General features: G+C 46.9%; 4 protein-coding genes across 4 annotated transcripts; 2 read left to right on the forward strand and 2 right to left on the reverse strand.

The window, feature by feature from the left end:
• Positions 1–590: 590 nt before the first annotated feature.
• Positions 591–4,254, reverse strand: BHQ10_001550 (uncharacterized protein; the record flags this gene model as incomplete). Its single annotated transcript, XM_040873599.1, has 5 exons — positions 591–1,507; positions 2,078–3,106; positions 3,159–3,672; positions 3,726–4,148; positions 4,204–4,254. 5 exons carry the CDS (start codon positions 4,252–4,254, stop codon positions 591–593), a joined length of 2,934 nt encoding a protein of 977 aa, XP_040730055.1.
• Positions 4,255–5,208: 954 nt separating this feature from the next.
• BHQ10_001551 (uncharacterized protein) lies at positions 5,209–6,270 on the reverse strand (the record flags this gene model as incomplete). Its single annotated transcript, XM_040873600.1, has 1 exon — positions 5,209–6,270. The coding sequence occupies one exon, from the start codon at positions 6,268–6,270 to the stop codon at positions 5,209–5,211; it is 1,062 nt and encodes a 353-aa protein (XP_040730056.1).
• A 1,086-nt stretch (positions 6,271–7,356) lies between these two features.
• BHQ10_001552 (uncharacterized protein) lies at positions 7,357–9,782 on the forward strand (the record flags this gene model as incomplete). Its single annotated transcript, XM_040873601.1, has 6 exons — positions 7,357–8,650; positions 8,702–8,779; positions 8,840–9,015; positions 9,065–9,549; positions 9,601–9,672; positions 9,734–9,782. 6 exons carry the CDS (start codon positions 7,357–7,359, stop codon positions 9,780–9,782), a joined length of 2,154 nt encoding a protein of 717 aa, XP_040730057.1.
• Positions 9,783–10,648: 866 nt separating this feature from the next.
• Positions 10,649–10,957, forward strand: BHQ10_001553 (uncharacterized protein; the record flags this gene model as incomplete). Its single annotated transcript, XM_040873602.1, has 1 exon — positions 10,649–10,957. The coding sequence occupies one exon, from the start codon at positions 10,649–10,651 to the stop codon at positions 10,955–10,957; it is 309 nt and encodes a 102-aa protein (XP_040730058.1).
• Between the last annotated feature and the right edge of the window lie 3,643 nt (positions 10,958–14,600).

Consider the following 14,600-nt stretch of genomic DNA (forward strand, 5'->3'; position numbering starts at 1 on the left):
TTATAGGATGCTTGGATATAGGCAGCTGCACTAAGGATTGAGCCGTAGTTCTGACACAGGTGTAATATCCAAAGGGAGATAAGCGGAAATGATAAATGTTGAGATCCTGTAGAAAAATTATGATCCTATACTTATTTAAAAAGGCTCGCAACATTTGTCTTGTAACCGCCGAGTGAACCAGTCTGGCATCATACCGGCGCTTAGAGACTTTGCAGCACAGCCAATCGTCCCCCAAAACACAATACGTTTCATAACGATATATATATTGTTGAAACCTCTAATGCACATACTGGATGATCACCGTTCTTTTGGTCAACATATTTATGATCATGCTGGTAAAGGTCGAAAAATCGTAATAAATATGATGGGCGTCGGGTGACCTAGCCATAAGCCGTTTCAAGTGAATCAAATGTTCATTTCAACTGCTAGACTAAGGTACTCTCTTCACAATATTTACAGGCTGACATGTAGGCTTCTGCACCTTTGTGAACATCAATTGCTATCTGTGATCTCATTTTATTATCAACCTGTAACGCTCACCACCTTCACCGACGCCATCACGGCTACGGTCAAAGATTAAATTCCTCGGCCTAGCCTGTCTCCGCAAAAACTTGCACCATTGCTTCATCCAAGAATTGTAGATCGTCCTTGCTATCTGTGCAACCTCCACCCCAATGTCCCCAGACACTCGGAACCACGGCAAGTGTTCCCCTTCCAGTAACCATGTTCTCTACCTCAAACTGAGAGTCCTCCGGAGGGAAATACATGTCTGTCTCAACAGGGGCCACCACAACTCGACATTTAATGCTCTGCAGCGCCTTTTGTAGATCTCCACCAAACTCAGGGGCCCTAGAGATATCTCCAAGCTGCCAAGTCCGAAGCATAACAAGCAAATCATCCGGATCATTCTTGAGCCCCCAAGGCTCCCAGAAAGTTTGGAGAAACTCCTCTTCATCCTTGGCACCGAAAAATTTGGAGAAGAGTTTTTGTCGATACCAGGCTTGACTAAACCCCCAACCAGCATATACGCGTCCAAATGCTTTGAGACCAACTTCCCTCTGTTGCGGTGTCCAAGGCTCATTTGAGGGATATCGCTGACCTTTTCCTACCCCTAAACTCAGCCCTCCCCGAGCTGCAATCAAAGCACTTTTGACACCTTCCAGAAACACATTATTGTGTAGCGCATTCTTTGCCGAGGCACAGATGGGTACAACGACGTCCATGAAATCAGGATACTGGACAGCCCATTGATAAGCCTGAGCTCCGCCCATGGAGAAGCCCACCACGGCTTTAGCTTTTGTGAGGCCTAGTTTCTGTGTAACTAGAAGGTACTGGGCGCGCACATTGTCGGCAAAGGTGACGACTGGAAACGCATCTCGGAGATGTGGACTGTTGGATGGAGATGTGCTTTGGCCATTGCCGAAGAGTGCTGGGACGATGATGAAGTATTTTGATGGGTTGAGTGATTGGCGCGTGTCTGAGATTACTGAAGCTGTTTCGTGGATGACTATTGAGGAGTTAGCGATGTAATGACAAAGTCGATGGGTCAAGGCTACGTGCACGCAGTGTAAGAAGTTGGGTGGATAATTGCTGGGTTTTTGATGTCTCCAAATGTCTTGTATGCCAGAAAAGCTTGTGGTAGGATTTCTCCTGACTCTAGTTGAAAATCTCCCAGTTGGAACAGGTTGAAGTCATTCTTGTCGGGTGAGGAAGCCATTTTGATTATCTTTCGGTGCAGTCCAGATTTGTGAAAAGAATAAGAAGTTGGTCTCGCTGATTATAAGTAATGGGGGGTCATGCATCCATGGATAGCGAACAGTACCCCGCAACCTTGAAGATAACGGAATCGTATTAAATTGGAGATCGTACAGTAGTACGTGCATATTTATTATAGGGTAGCATGCAGTGGTTTCACTGCATATCGTACCCGATCTTGGAGATGGTCTCGATCATTCATGTTTAGAGCAATACACGAATGCGCTTCTTCGATTGGGCGTATAATCTAAAGCAAGAACAGTCTCATGACTACAAGGATGCTATTTAAGTTTAAGAATACGGTAAACTGATCTCTATAGACGAGCTGTTGTTCCACAGCAACCCTTCTCAGCATCATCCCCGACCAAAACGCTCTTGTTATCTGCTTGCGTAGAAATCGGTACATCCAGAGCCGGATTGCGCGTAAAGAAGTTGACAGGCTTCAAGGTGACCGTCATCTTTTCGACCGGCATAACCGGCCAATCTTCTACCCGAGGGTTATGGGTAGTACCAAAAGTATGCCATACCACAAGATCCTGATTTCGGACACTCTCCGGGTTGTCCCTGCGCGATTTGATCCACGTCGCAACTCCCGAACCAGTCGTTGACTGTAGCGTGTGCTCTCCGGCTGCGAAGAGCTCATCGTCATAGTGTCGAGTAACCCAGATCGGATAATCGCCGAATTCAGATCTGATGGAGTGATACGAAGATGGATGCGCAAGCAGCATTTGCGAATAGTGTGGTATGAGTTTGTAGCCCACCGGACCACCCGTGATGGGGTTTCTAATATTTTCGTTGACAATTTTGAATACACGGCCAACTCGATTATCTGTATCGAGGGGTGTTTCATTCTCGACAAATTCGTTTTTCGTAATATAGCCGACGTTGGTCATGCTTTTCAGGTCTTCGATTGGCATGGGATGAGATTCCTCCACCATAATCGAATTCTCGTATCCGTCAATTGCAGGATCAATGCGAAGGGAGAACAGGTGCTGGTGGTACGGAGCCATGACACCTGGAGCAACAACCGTTCCAAAAGGGACAGAAGTGTCCCTATCTATAAACGCTGTGCTGAGGATACCAGTTGCGCGTACTTCGTAGGATATTTCTGCTGCCTGGTTGAACTGAAACGCAAAAATATACTCGTAATTACTGACAGTGATGACAGTCTGGAGCACAAGCACACGAGATCGAGTGACAACCGCATTATCGGTTCGGTAGTTTGTGTGCTTCCACAGAATACCGTCGTCGATTTCGTGGCAGCAGACGACGTTTGACATCTTGGTAGGTACGCCTTCGTTGGTATGGTGCCAGAAATGGAAGTACTTGATATGACCCAAGCAATCGCATCCTATATTACCATTAGCTCAAGCCAACAAAGATACTTTGCTGGAGGGTAATACCGAGTCCGAGGTTGTTAGCGTTCACACCAGCACCATTGTTCCCAAAATCAAAGGCCGCCTTGCGAGGATAAGGAGCTCGCGGATCACCGTAAGGGACAAACATCTCGGAACTCGATAGTCGATGAAAAACCCTTCTGTTATCATACGTAACATCATGGATAACGAGACCCTCTCGATAATTGAAGCCAACTCGAAACCTCCACTTCTCCCACTTGATTAGGTTCCCACTGGTGTGGAATGATGGACCAAGTGGCTGAGAGACGGTCAATGGCTTGACTGTGGTTCTACGCTCCGTAGCCAAGTCTGGATGATATTCGCTGGTTGTGTGGATCTTGGCTCTATCGAAGGGCCTGAGTGTACTTGCGTCGGCGGTTATCATCTGGTCATTAACGCCCGAGGGGACTTTTAAGACCTGCATGACCTTCATTTCATCCGACAGCTCGGCAACGAACTCCAAGGGGAAGGCATAGTGATTGGCGTCCCCGTGTGGTGACAACTTCATATAGAAGAAGCACTATTTTCAACATCAGCATGCATTGTGATATGAAAGCGGAATTATCCTCTAACCATCACACAGCGCCGTGTCATATCATTCATGCCGTCAGGCGAATATGTCCATGGATCACAAACAACGACAGCCCCCTCAGGTAACTGCAGTGCCCTGATAGCAGCCTGAACTCGCGAATCGTCCAAACAAGCCCTCTCGCACTTTTTCATCTCCCCAGCATCGACGTATGCATGATGACCGTCCAGATCATTTATGTCTGTTACTTTCTTCTGTTCCAAATCAATTCGACCTCGGCGATATTGAGTTGCCTTATCGATATAGAAAAGCACTTGAGCGATACGTGGTGGGGGAGTAGGAAGTCGCTCTTTGAGTCTCTCTGCTTCGAGGTATGGAATGATTTCTTTCTTTGGGGGCTCCCATAGTGTGATCGCTCGGAAAATTAGATTATTACTGGGGAAGCTGTTGCGTACTATATGCGCAGCCTGGACCATATGTCAGTCAACTATTGAGAATCGCCTTAGCGTTGCGGTTTCTCACCAAGGAAATTTCCTGGGGTGTGAGAGGGTCGAGAGGGTGCACAGCTGCCATTGCTCTAGGAATCAGAGCTTGATATACCTGACGAGACAATGTGTTGAAAGCTTGGTTTCTCAATTGGCTTCCAAGGCTCTACGTGGGGATATGTATGTATATGTAGAGTGGAAGAATGTAGGTACCAAACGCCTGCTTGACTGATTACAAACCCCGCCTACGGAGATTTTTCCGTTGTCTCTTAAATCTAGATCATTTCCATCCTTATCTGCAGCCTACGTGCTGAGTTAGGCAATCCGAGTCAGTCAAAATTTAACTGCTTCTGGCAATTGGAGACGGCGGCCTTATCTAAGTTAGGGCTAATCGTGGAAGGCGTCGGCGATTCGGCGGCGTGGTTCAATCATTGTTGTCAACGCCAATGCCAACGCATGAGTGCTTCAAATCCATAGAAAACACAGATACAAAGGAGAAATTAACAGGCTCAAGGTCTGTCCAATCATTCAACTACAAACTACGCCTGCATTAAATGTCTATTCAGCTCAGAATTGCCTTTTAACAGATCATCGAGTCTCTTCGGTTGTAATCGCCCGTGCCATACTCTTACTTGTTCTTTTGTCTTTCGCTACGACATTCTGATTTCCTCTATTACAACTCAAGCATGGCAAGAGCACACATAGCGCATACCTCTTTTTGTCACCTTGATCATCCGACTCAATATATACAAAACGCCGAATTCGCTCCACTAGACGTGATGCATAATTCGATGACTTGCGAGAGACGAAACAGTGACAGAGCGGCTTTACAGAGAGCGTGGTCTGGCTTGAGTGTAGATAGAGGAGACAGGTGCACATAGATGGAAATAACTCCAGAAGTAGCAAGGAGATAATAGCAAGGGGAGTGAGACTCTCATAAGTATCTGTATTCCTGGTTGTCATCACCGCTGAATGTGAGTTCAATCTCCAGGCTTGTAGAACTATCGAGAAGAATGCGGAAAATTCCAGGGCAGTAAAATGTCTAGATTGTCTGAGTCCCCTTGCTCCTACCACTTTCCATCTTGGCTGTTCTAGAGCCAAATTGAATAGCACGTTTCTTCTCCTGTGCCGTCTGGACCATGCCCAGTTTGAGTGCGAGCAAGCGGAGAGCTTTCTTTTCAAAATCAAGACTTTCTGAGATTTGATCAAGCTCATCGTCCGATGCGGATTCTGATTTCGCTGTACCAAATCCACACCGCTCCCAGATAGGTGTCTGTGTGGCATACGAGACAAATTCTTCGTCAAGGAATGGGAAACGAGCTTCACGTCCCCAGTTTGATATGACACGATCATCACGGCCTAGATTCCGCTTGCCGAGACGACCAACATCTAGATCAATCTCATCAATGAGGCCTTGAAATCCTTTGCGAGCAAAAGCTATGCCATGGCGTCCATAGCCAGCAAAGAGCTCATCTGCACCTAGGCCAGACAGCAACACTCGTGCTACTGTTGTGTATGTTGTAATTTCGTCGCTACTATCGTTGGTGGCCACTTCGCCTTGCCCTCTAGAAGCAAAGTATAAAGCACATGCAATGGATAAATCCATCTCAGTATTGTGTGGCCGCATAAGCTGAATGACCTCTTCTCGATGCGCTGAAAACTCTCGGAATGGTATGTTGACAGCAACAAATTGCCACCCGCGATCTGGACAAACTTTTTGTAGCTCGGCATGCGCAGCCCGACCCGTGATGCGGTCTGGGCAGCTCTCATAAATCGATGGCATTTGTTCTTTTCCATTCTCTTTTTCGTGCTTGGCCTTTAGAGCGGCTGCGACGCGAGGGTTCTCAAAAGCGACATTGATCAAGTCAATACTCTCGTCCTTTGGAAGCGCGTCATGCGCAAGCCTGGCGAGCAACGTACAATCCAAGCCGCCAGAAAATAACACCGCAACCTTGGCGTCAACTCCAGGAGATCCGCATCCTAATTGCGGTATATTTCGGATGCGGATTACTACCGACTGACGGAGTTGATCTTCCAGGGTTTGAATACAAGGAGAGTATAAAGATAAAGATGGTGGATCTTTGCTCGGCAACGTTCTATTCATGGGGGCGACTGGATTTTTCAAACGCGGAGCATTCACTGATTCCTGTGACCATGGAATAATTTCCACTTGGTATGACATTCTAAGTGTGTCATCAGGCGCGTCTTCCGAAAGTGAAATCCGCGAAAGGTCAATCATATGAAGCCCGTCAGTCTCCACTTCCTCAAAGGCAGCACCTGACGATCCGTCACAGACACTGCATATTCTGAGATTTCCATAGTTGTCTTGACCATGAAGTAAGGATCTTCTCCCGAGACAATCTCGGCTAAAATATAGTCTGCGATGAAGTCCATCGTAGAACACAAAGGAAAATGGACCTGTAATGTTGCCAATTATGTTTGTTAGTCTAGAAACAGAGTTATTCAATCTGATTTCTTCCGTTTCACCAGCATCATGGTGATCTCCGAGAGCTTCGATGAACTTCTGGAAAACTAGTTCTGTATCATTTCCATCAACGAGTTCGCCGTTGATTTTCCATGCTTCGCCGTTCCAGCAGAGGACAGAGTTACTGTCACCATCCACAAGCGGCTGACTGGCAACGTGATCGCCTCGTAAAGCAAGAACCGATGAAATAAAAGTGAGATATATGGTCTTTGGAGCGGTTGTCGATACTGCAGCATCATTGAGACTCTCTAGCTTAAGTAGATGACTGTAGTAATTATCCGGTCCCCGATTTCGAAGCCATGTTGCGGTCTTTTCTTGAGGCAACACATGCTCGGATGCACTCAAAGAGAAGAATATGCCGCACATAACAGGTCGACTGGCAGGCAGAGAGGAAGCTTCGAAGGTTGACGAGAAGAAAGAAAGTGAAATTGTTTATCCGGAAGGCACTGGGGCGGCAGGTTGCGGCAGAATGATAAGCAGGCGCAGATTGCGGGATGGGCGCCTGAGTAGATGGCGCCTTAAATTACGATTCTATTTTTAAACGAGATATATTGTGGGAAAGTGTCCATGTCAAGCTGTCTTAGCTCGGAGACTTGCAAATATACAGGTTGACACAGAAACAGCATGCTGCACGAACACATGAACTGATCTCGCGACGATTACAGGAGTAATCTTGAACTGCTCGCTGAGGCGGGGACAAGCTCCATGTCCGCTTCAGATAAACCTCGGTCTTTACTATCGAACGAGGATGCCAAGCTMAAAGACTSGAGCCATGACAATATACAGGAGCCAGTAACCGCAAATCTCGAGAGTATTGAATCTGCGAACGCCGTCAGTATGGCCGAACCGGAGACCAGTCAGCCAGAGCTCCTACACATCGATCCTTCTCCTATGGACGAGCCAGCGGCTGAGAGCAGCGCAAGCACACACAACACTAACACGGAGCGATTACAAGAGTTATCACTATCATCGAAAAAACCAGATACGCTCAGTGTTGAAACTCAAATCGACTCACCGCCTCCACCTCCACTAAAAGACGACGCGTACATTGATCCTACACCAAAGACTCCTCAAGCACCCCGTTCCCCCATGGGCATGCCATCCGAATATACCGAGAAAGAACTCCCAAGCGTGCCTCAAGATGAGCAGCTCGAAGATCGAAAGGAAGATGTCGGAGCCAACGATGACGACCAGTCAGAGATTCAGAGCATAATGGAACAATTTTCAGATGAAATGAAAGGGCCCAATGAGACAGAAATCATGTCGCCACGTTTAGAAATTGCAGAGCATTTTCAGAGCCAATTTCCGCAACGCAAATCGAGTCTTGAGCCACTTCCGCAGAGCGCAAGCAATTACCCGACATCCTCTGGCCCATCTTCCGTACCATCACCTATTATCGTGCCCAAATCCGCGCCAAACGCCGGAACCGATGTACCCGATACTCCGCAGTCGACATCTTCGAGAACAGGGCTTCCTCCCCCTGAGCCAGAGCCGGATCAACCGTTTGATTTCCATCGATTCCTTGAGCAGTTGCGTCACCGAACCGCAGACCCAGTCGCCAAGTTTCTACGCTCCTTTTTGACGGAGTTTGGTAAGAAGCAGTGGCTGGTTCATGAACAAGTGAAAATCATCAGCGACTTCTTAGCTTTCATAACGAACAAGATGGCTCAGTGTGAGGTCTGGAGGCACGTTTCAGATGCGGAGTTCGATAATGCCAAGGAAGGGATGGAGAAATTGGTTATGAACAGGCTTTACAGTCAGACCTTCTCACCAGCCATCCCACCTCCTCCGTCTGTGCCCCGAAGTGCGAGCAGGAGCAAACGCAAAGAGTTGGAAAGAATCCATGGGCCAGGTCGACGGGGCCAGCATCAAGAAGATGTTGAGCGCGATGAAATATTGGCCCAGAAGATACGGATATATAGTTGGATAAGACCCGAACATCTAGATATCCCGTCACTCGGTAACAATGGCCGCCGATTTATCAACCTTGCACAACAAGGTAGGTTCTGCAATCGTCTCATTGGGGCCTAAGACTAACCGGGCACGATAGAATTGAGCAAAATCAAAGGTTACAGAGCGCCACGAGATAAGGTGATTTGTATTTTGAATTGTTGTAAGGTCATTTTTGGTAAGTTCCGTTTTATGCGACTACTGAAGAAGACTTGAATACTCATGATGCTCGATCTAGGACTGCTGAAGCATTCCAAGAATCCCGATACCTCGGCAGATTCATTCGTTCCCATCTTGATTTACGTTGTTCTGAAAGCGAACCCTGAACATCTCGTTTCCAATGTGCAGTATATTCTACGCTTCCGCAATCAAGACAAACTTGGAGGAGAAGCAGGTTATTACCTGTCTTCTTTGGTAAGGACTTGCTATCGATACCTGCTGATTAAGATCTGACTCGTTATAGTCTGGCGCTATACAATTTATTGAAACCCTTGACCGGACGAGTTTGACAGTTAGTGACGAGGAGTTCGAGAAGAATGTAGAGGCCGCCGTTTCTGCTATTGCGCAGGAGAACATGAAAGCCGAATCGGAAACGTCAAGCACCCAGGCTACTCCGCGCGTATCGGCCGATACTGAAAGACTTTCACAAAGACGGGACGTCGGACCTCCTACCACAAATGAAGATGAGAATGCCCCTGTCACAGGACTACTTCGAACGATTCAGAAACCGCTCTCCTCAATCGGTCGGATATTTTCGGAGGATTCAGAAGTCGACAGGAGACCTCAACAGAGCAGCGCAAATGCACCACCATTACCCGAACGGGGACCTGCTGCAGCACAAGCTGGCAATGAGCGTATTGATGCCCAGGAAGCAGCAGCTCGGCAAGCAAGCGCAGAAGCAGCAGAGGCTCGGAGGATACAACGAGTAGAGCATAGAGACGTGGTAGAGTAGGTTATTAATGGCCGCTTGTGCTTCATTCCATACTAACATGGTGGCAGGACTTTGTCAGGCATGTTCCCGAACTTAGATAAAGACATCATTGACGATGTTGTACGGATGAAGGAGGGAAGGTACGTTGAACCACCTTGATTGTGTGACCATGTCAAAGAGCAATGACTGATTTGTTTATAGAGTCGGACTGGCAGTGGATGCTTGCCTCGCACTGAGTAGTACGGAATAGAGGAGTAACTTGGCTGATCGATATGACTACCAAATGATGAATCTTGCACATAATAATGACGACTACAATAATTAGCGAGTCCATAGATACTTAGCATTAGCATGATAGCATAATGAGTGTTGTTCTGAAGGTCTGATCTTAGGAGCTAAACAATGAAATGTATAACAAACAGTGCAAACATGCCAAGCATGCAAGCACAAGGCAAACTGATCAAACAGCTGTTGCCTAGCCGAACGCCAGCCAATCACAAACTCTGGCTGCGCAAGATCACTCCCTCGCTTAACTAGCCCAAAGTAGCACTAGCGTCTCTCCCGTGGTCTATATAAACAGGTGTTCCCCCCCAACATCTGTAGTCTTTTTCTTCTTCTTTCTTTTCTTCATACTTACCTTGTTTGGGTGACTGCGATCAAGAAGGCGGTTCACCACAGATTGGTCCCTGCATTGCACAGCGCGGAGGAACAGTTTGTCCAACGGCCTTCGGGTCATTGGCAGGCGTATTCTTTGGCACCTTCCACTACGTGGTACTTTTCTTTTCATCAAGGCTCGGCTATATGCTGGGTATTGGAGAAGAGACCGTAGCTAGCGATAGTATTATAATAACTGTTTCATCCGCTATGACTGTTATATACTACAATATTGTCCGTGTAGGCCAGAATCCTCCTGTAATGCTGTTAGTGCCACGCGAGCTCTAGCAAGTGACGTCTTTGCCACGAATCGCGACGCCACCTCCAGGCACTTTATTTAACGAGCCTCATCTTGACTTCTCATGTCAATCCTGTGAAAGGATACTTCATCTTTCTCCATTATCAAGCTACAAACTACTTCAAACTGCTCAACTTCCTCCTACACTACCTATCTCACCCAAAATGCCCGTCAGCTTCGCCTCCGCCTCCGATAAACAACCCACCTCCCAAAACCCATCCGAGGTACGCTCCACAGGCAACGCAGGCGCCGCCTCCCTCGAAGCCACCAACTACCTCCAACAAAATGAAATAGGCGCTCGCACACACATCGATGCCTCGAGCGATGGCGTCGTCTCTGCTCCGCACTCCCAACAGCCCGCCTTGCCATCGGGAAATGCACCCAGTGCGCGCCAGTTGACGAAGGACGAGGCCGATCGGTTGTATGAGGAGAATATCGAGGATGAATATGCAAAGCGCGAGGGTGGTGCTTGAGTTCTTGCAATAGTGGTAAATAAGTGATATATGTGTATGATACCAATGTAATGAAGTTCTCTGCTCGTTTATTTGGTCATTGTAGCTACAGATAATATGTAATAATGTCTTGTCTACTCTTTCATTGCTTGACTCAGTGAGCCGCGACAACGATTTCATTAAGATAGTGATACTATACATTTTGGTGACTTCTTACTCAATTAAGCTGTCCGATCTCTTCATGAAATTCGCCCAGCTTCGCCTTGTAAATAGTTGATATTGGAGTTTAAGTAGTTTGGCCGGTTTAATACGACTAAGTATTCTATGACTATGTAGAATTATGTCTTTAAGTGACCCTAGGTTTTTATCATCTTCGTAGGGATCGATTCAAATTTGAGCTTGCGTTTTTCACCGAGGGCGACATTTCACCCATCTCCTTGATCTGCTCTGAACCCGTGTCCTGGTTTTTCTGGTCTTATTCAAGGCGTGCCATCATGAGACGCTTTTTATTTCGTTGCTCCAGTAACATTAGCTGCATTTTGTAATCCTGATCTGCACTTGATAAGATGGTTGTGCCTGTGCTGGGACCATTAGTAGGCTGTGAGATGCTCGTTTGCGCTGATAGAGACTGGCTAGTTCTTATAGTCGACTGACGGTTTGCCAAATCACGGCGCTCTTGGGCAGCAAGGAGTGCCAACTCTTCTCGGGTCCTCTGATCCATTGCTCTTGTATTTGAAGTCGTCTTGCGTGCTGATTGTCAGGTTGTTGTTGTTGTCCGTCCACACTAGACCGTCGAGACTGTATCAAGCCCGTTTATTACTTCTTCCCGAGTTGGGGTTGTTGTGAATGCGCGAGTGACGAGTCAATTCATCTGAACGACTGAACCGTTTCGTGCAGCCTGGAAATTGACAGGCATGAGATTTCTCGCTAGTGTGAGTACGGATGTGACGAGTTTGGTGCTCTAGACGATGAAAAGCACGATCACAAAAAGGACACTTATAGGGGCGTGGAAGATCCTGTCGCATCTTCTCTGTGGTAGAATGGGTACCTTTCATGAGCGGTGGGAATAGATTAACAGAAGAAGCCATTTCCTTGTCTAAATTGGAGTCTATGCCGGTGGTAGTAGATGATAAAGAGGTATTATTTGTTGATTTAAGCGAGTTGGACTGTGGGTTCAGCAGATTGGAGAACCCCACTGACGAAGCTGACGGTGATATGTGAAGAGCCTGGCTGATGTCGAGTTTAGATAGTGAGCTGGAAAAGTAGTCAGGAGCCCTTGATAGACCTTCATGCCCCATAATCTGACTCAAACTGTGACTGCGCTCTCGGCTCCTTGAAGGCAGCGCTATATCAGAACGGATATGCATTCCGTTAGACTTTTCATTTTTCTTATTAAGATATCGCAGTTTGGCAACGTTGTGGTCCTCTTTTCCAGATAAGTCCTCAGATATAGTGGCTTTGACAACAATCCTTGCTTTGTTCGTGCGGTCGGAGTGCAAAGTACGATCCATTCCTTTGTATAACCTAGCTTTTATTTTGATGTACCCAAATGTTCGATATTCTTCGCGTCAAAGGCTTTATCTCAACCAGGTGGAATCAATCAACGCCAGGCGACCGAGTCGTATACGGGAGGAAGCCGATGGGAAGGAGAGATGGCTAGACAGTGTCGCCGATATCGATGTATTCGCTACCTTGTTAGAGTAGACAGACAAAAAATATGATGTATGAGGCTCAGGGTAACTCGGTCGCTTCATTCCATGTGTGTAAGGGTAGACACCGTGGTTGTCAACAACATGAAGGTTTCAACATTGGGAGCTTTGTGTACCTCCAACGACTTGTGCAAGTAGTAACCAGGTTTAAGCTTTGAAATCTGAGCCTGGTCCCCATAAGCGCATTGAAATTGATTACAGTAATTGTGACATCGAAGAGTAGTTCGAGAAACAGAAGATGAGTAGATTGGGATTCAGTGCCTCATTCGGCCCAACAAGGCTGTGTATTATGCGACCGCCACTGGACGATTGATCAAGTGACCACACACCAGAAAAGCAATGCCTCTCACAGGGAGCACGATCATTGGTGGAGCATTGTAGGGAGACTTTGAACGTATCAATGATGGTTCTTATCTGTGCTATTTGACCACTATTTCTTTTGTTCGTATGCATCTTCATAATAATCCATGAATGTGATGGAAGCTAAGATGAACGACGACATGTTTCGTTGGTTTTTCTTCGACAACAAGCCCGACATTGTGAACCCTCCGTATCGCTGAGAGGTTATCTGGTATTCAACGACATGGATGAAGAGAGCCCCAGGTCCTAACAAGATATCTCAATATGTATGTTTAACGTTGCCAAAATTGACCGAGTATTACTCACTAGCGCAACAAAGGTTAAACGTTAGATTAGCAGGTGCCATCAGTTGACGCAGTATCTACATGATACTCGCTCAGTTTTGTCTTCTTTTTAAAATGATTGATCACTTTCGATGCTATCTTGGCTTACTATAGAGTACCTATTGTAAATAGCACATGTGACGATCCTCGCAGAAGTTGACTTGAGTTCAAGTGGTAAGACCGCATGGTAATCTTGATTTCGCAATGTTACTGATCGTTGTAGTATTAGCAAGATACGCAAATTTTCTTCAACTATGGCATGTTCAAATACAGCTCGTCCCCGCGATTTTCCCCGGATATGACGCGAATCCTCCAAAATTTACCTGGCCATGAGGCAAAAAAGTGACCCATCAACTTTGCCATCAACTACGAAGAAGGAACATAGGAAAGCCCACATCTAGGCGACGCTACACGATACTCCCGTACAGGAGTGAGTAGTGCACCGCCAGAGAGTGAGCGAGGCCTTATGCAAGAGGGTAAATACGAGTGCGGTACACGGGTTGAAGTTTTGACGCCTCCTACGTATATTCAAGGAGTTTGACATTCCATACAGTGTTTTCCTACCGTCCGAGGCTTTACTGGTGAATCCTATTCTGGCAGGAAAACCGAAAACGGAGAACTGTGAGCTTGTATCGCACTGCACGAGGTCTATCACTCGCCCAAATCTTTTTGAAGAGATGGAAATGGCCGATCTTCGCCAATGTATTGATCAGACCTTGGAGCTCATCGGTAAGCGGATCTCGGGTGCCTTTCCAAGACCACCTATTACAAAAAACAGCCGTCGCATCATGGCTGAGGAAGGTTTGTTGTATGACCCAGCTACCGCCTGTAACGACCGCCCTCATTTTGCCAATGTATCTGGCCGGCCCATACTGAGTCTACCTTACGCTATGGACACCAACGATTTCTGAGGTGGTCAATCCGGTTCAGTATACACTGGATCTACGGATTTCTTGACTATGAGACAGACGCTTTGATGTGTTGTATCGCGGACCCAGACAGGAGTGCACATGCCGAGGTAGTCTACTGCAAGCAAAGCATCGATGGTTACGAGGCTAGTAAACCTCCATGGGCTGACAGATTGGCAAGAGAGGCGATAGCGCCCGGTTTATCTTCGTGGCTGGCGAGCTTGACGGCACAATGCCAGAAGAGTCAAGACAGCTTGCAGAGAGAGCAGGTGGCTCTATGGTCATAATTGTGCCCAAGTCATGGCATATTTTGAACATTCAATTACCAAACGAGTTTCACGACATATTGCGGATAGTAGGTTAG

The sequence above is a fragment of the Talaromyces amestolkiae genome, assembly GCF_001896365.1.
Source record: "Talaromyces amestolkiae strain CIB chromosome Unknown scaffold2.1, whole genome shotgun sequence".
In the NCBI taxonomy this organism is placed as follows: Eukaryota; Fungi; Ascomycota; class Eurotiomycetes; order Eurotiales; family Trichocomaceae; genus Talaromyces; species Talaromyces amestolkiae.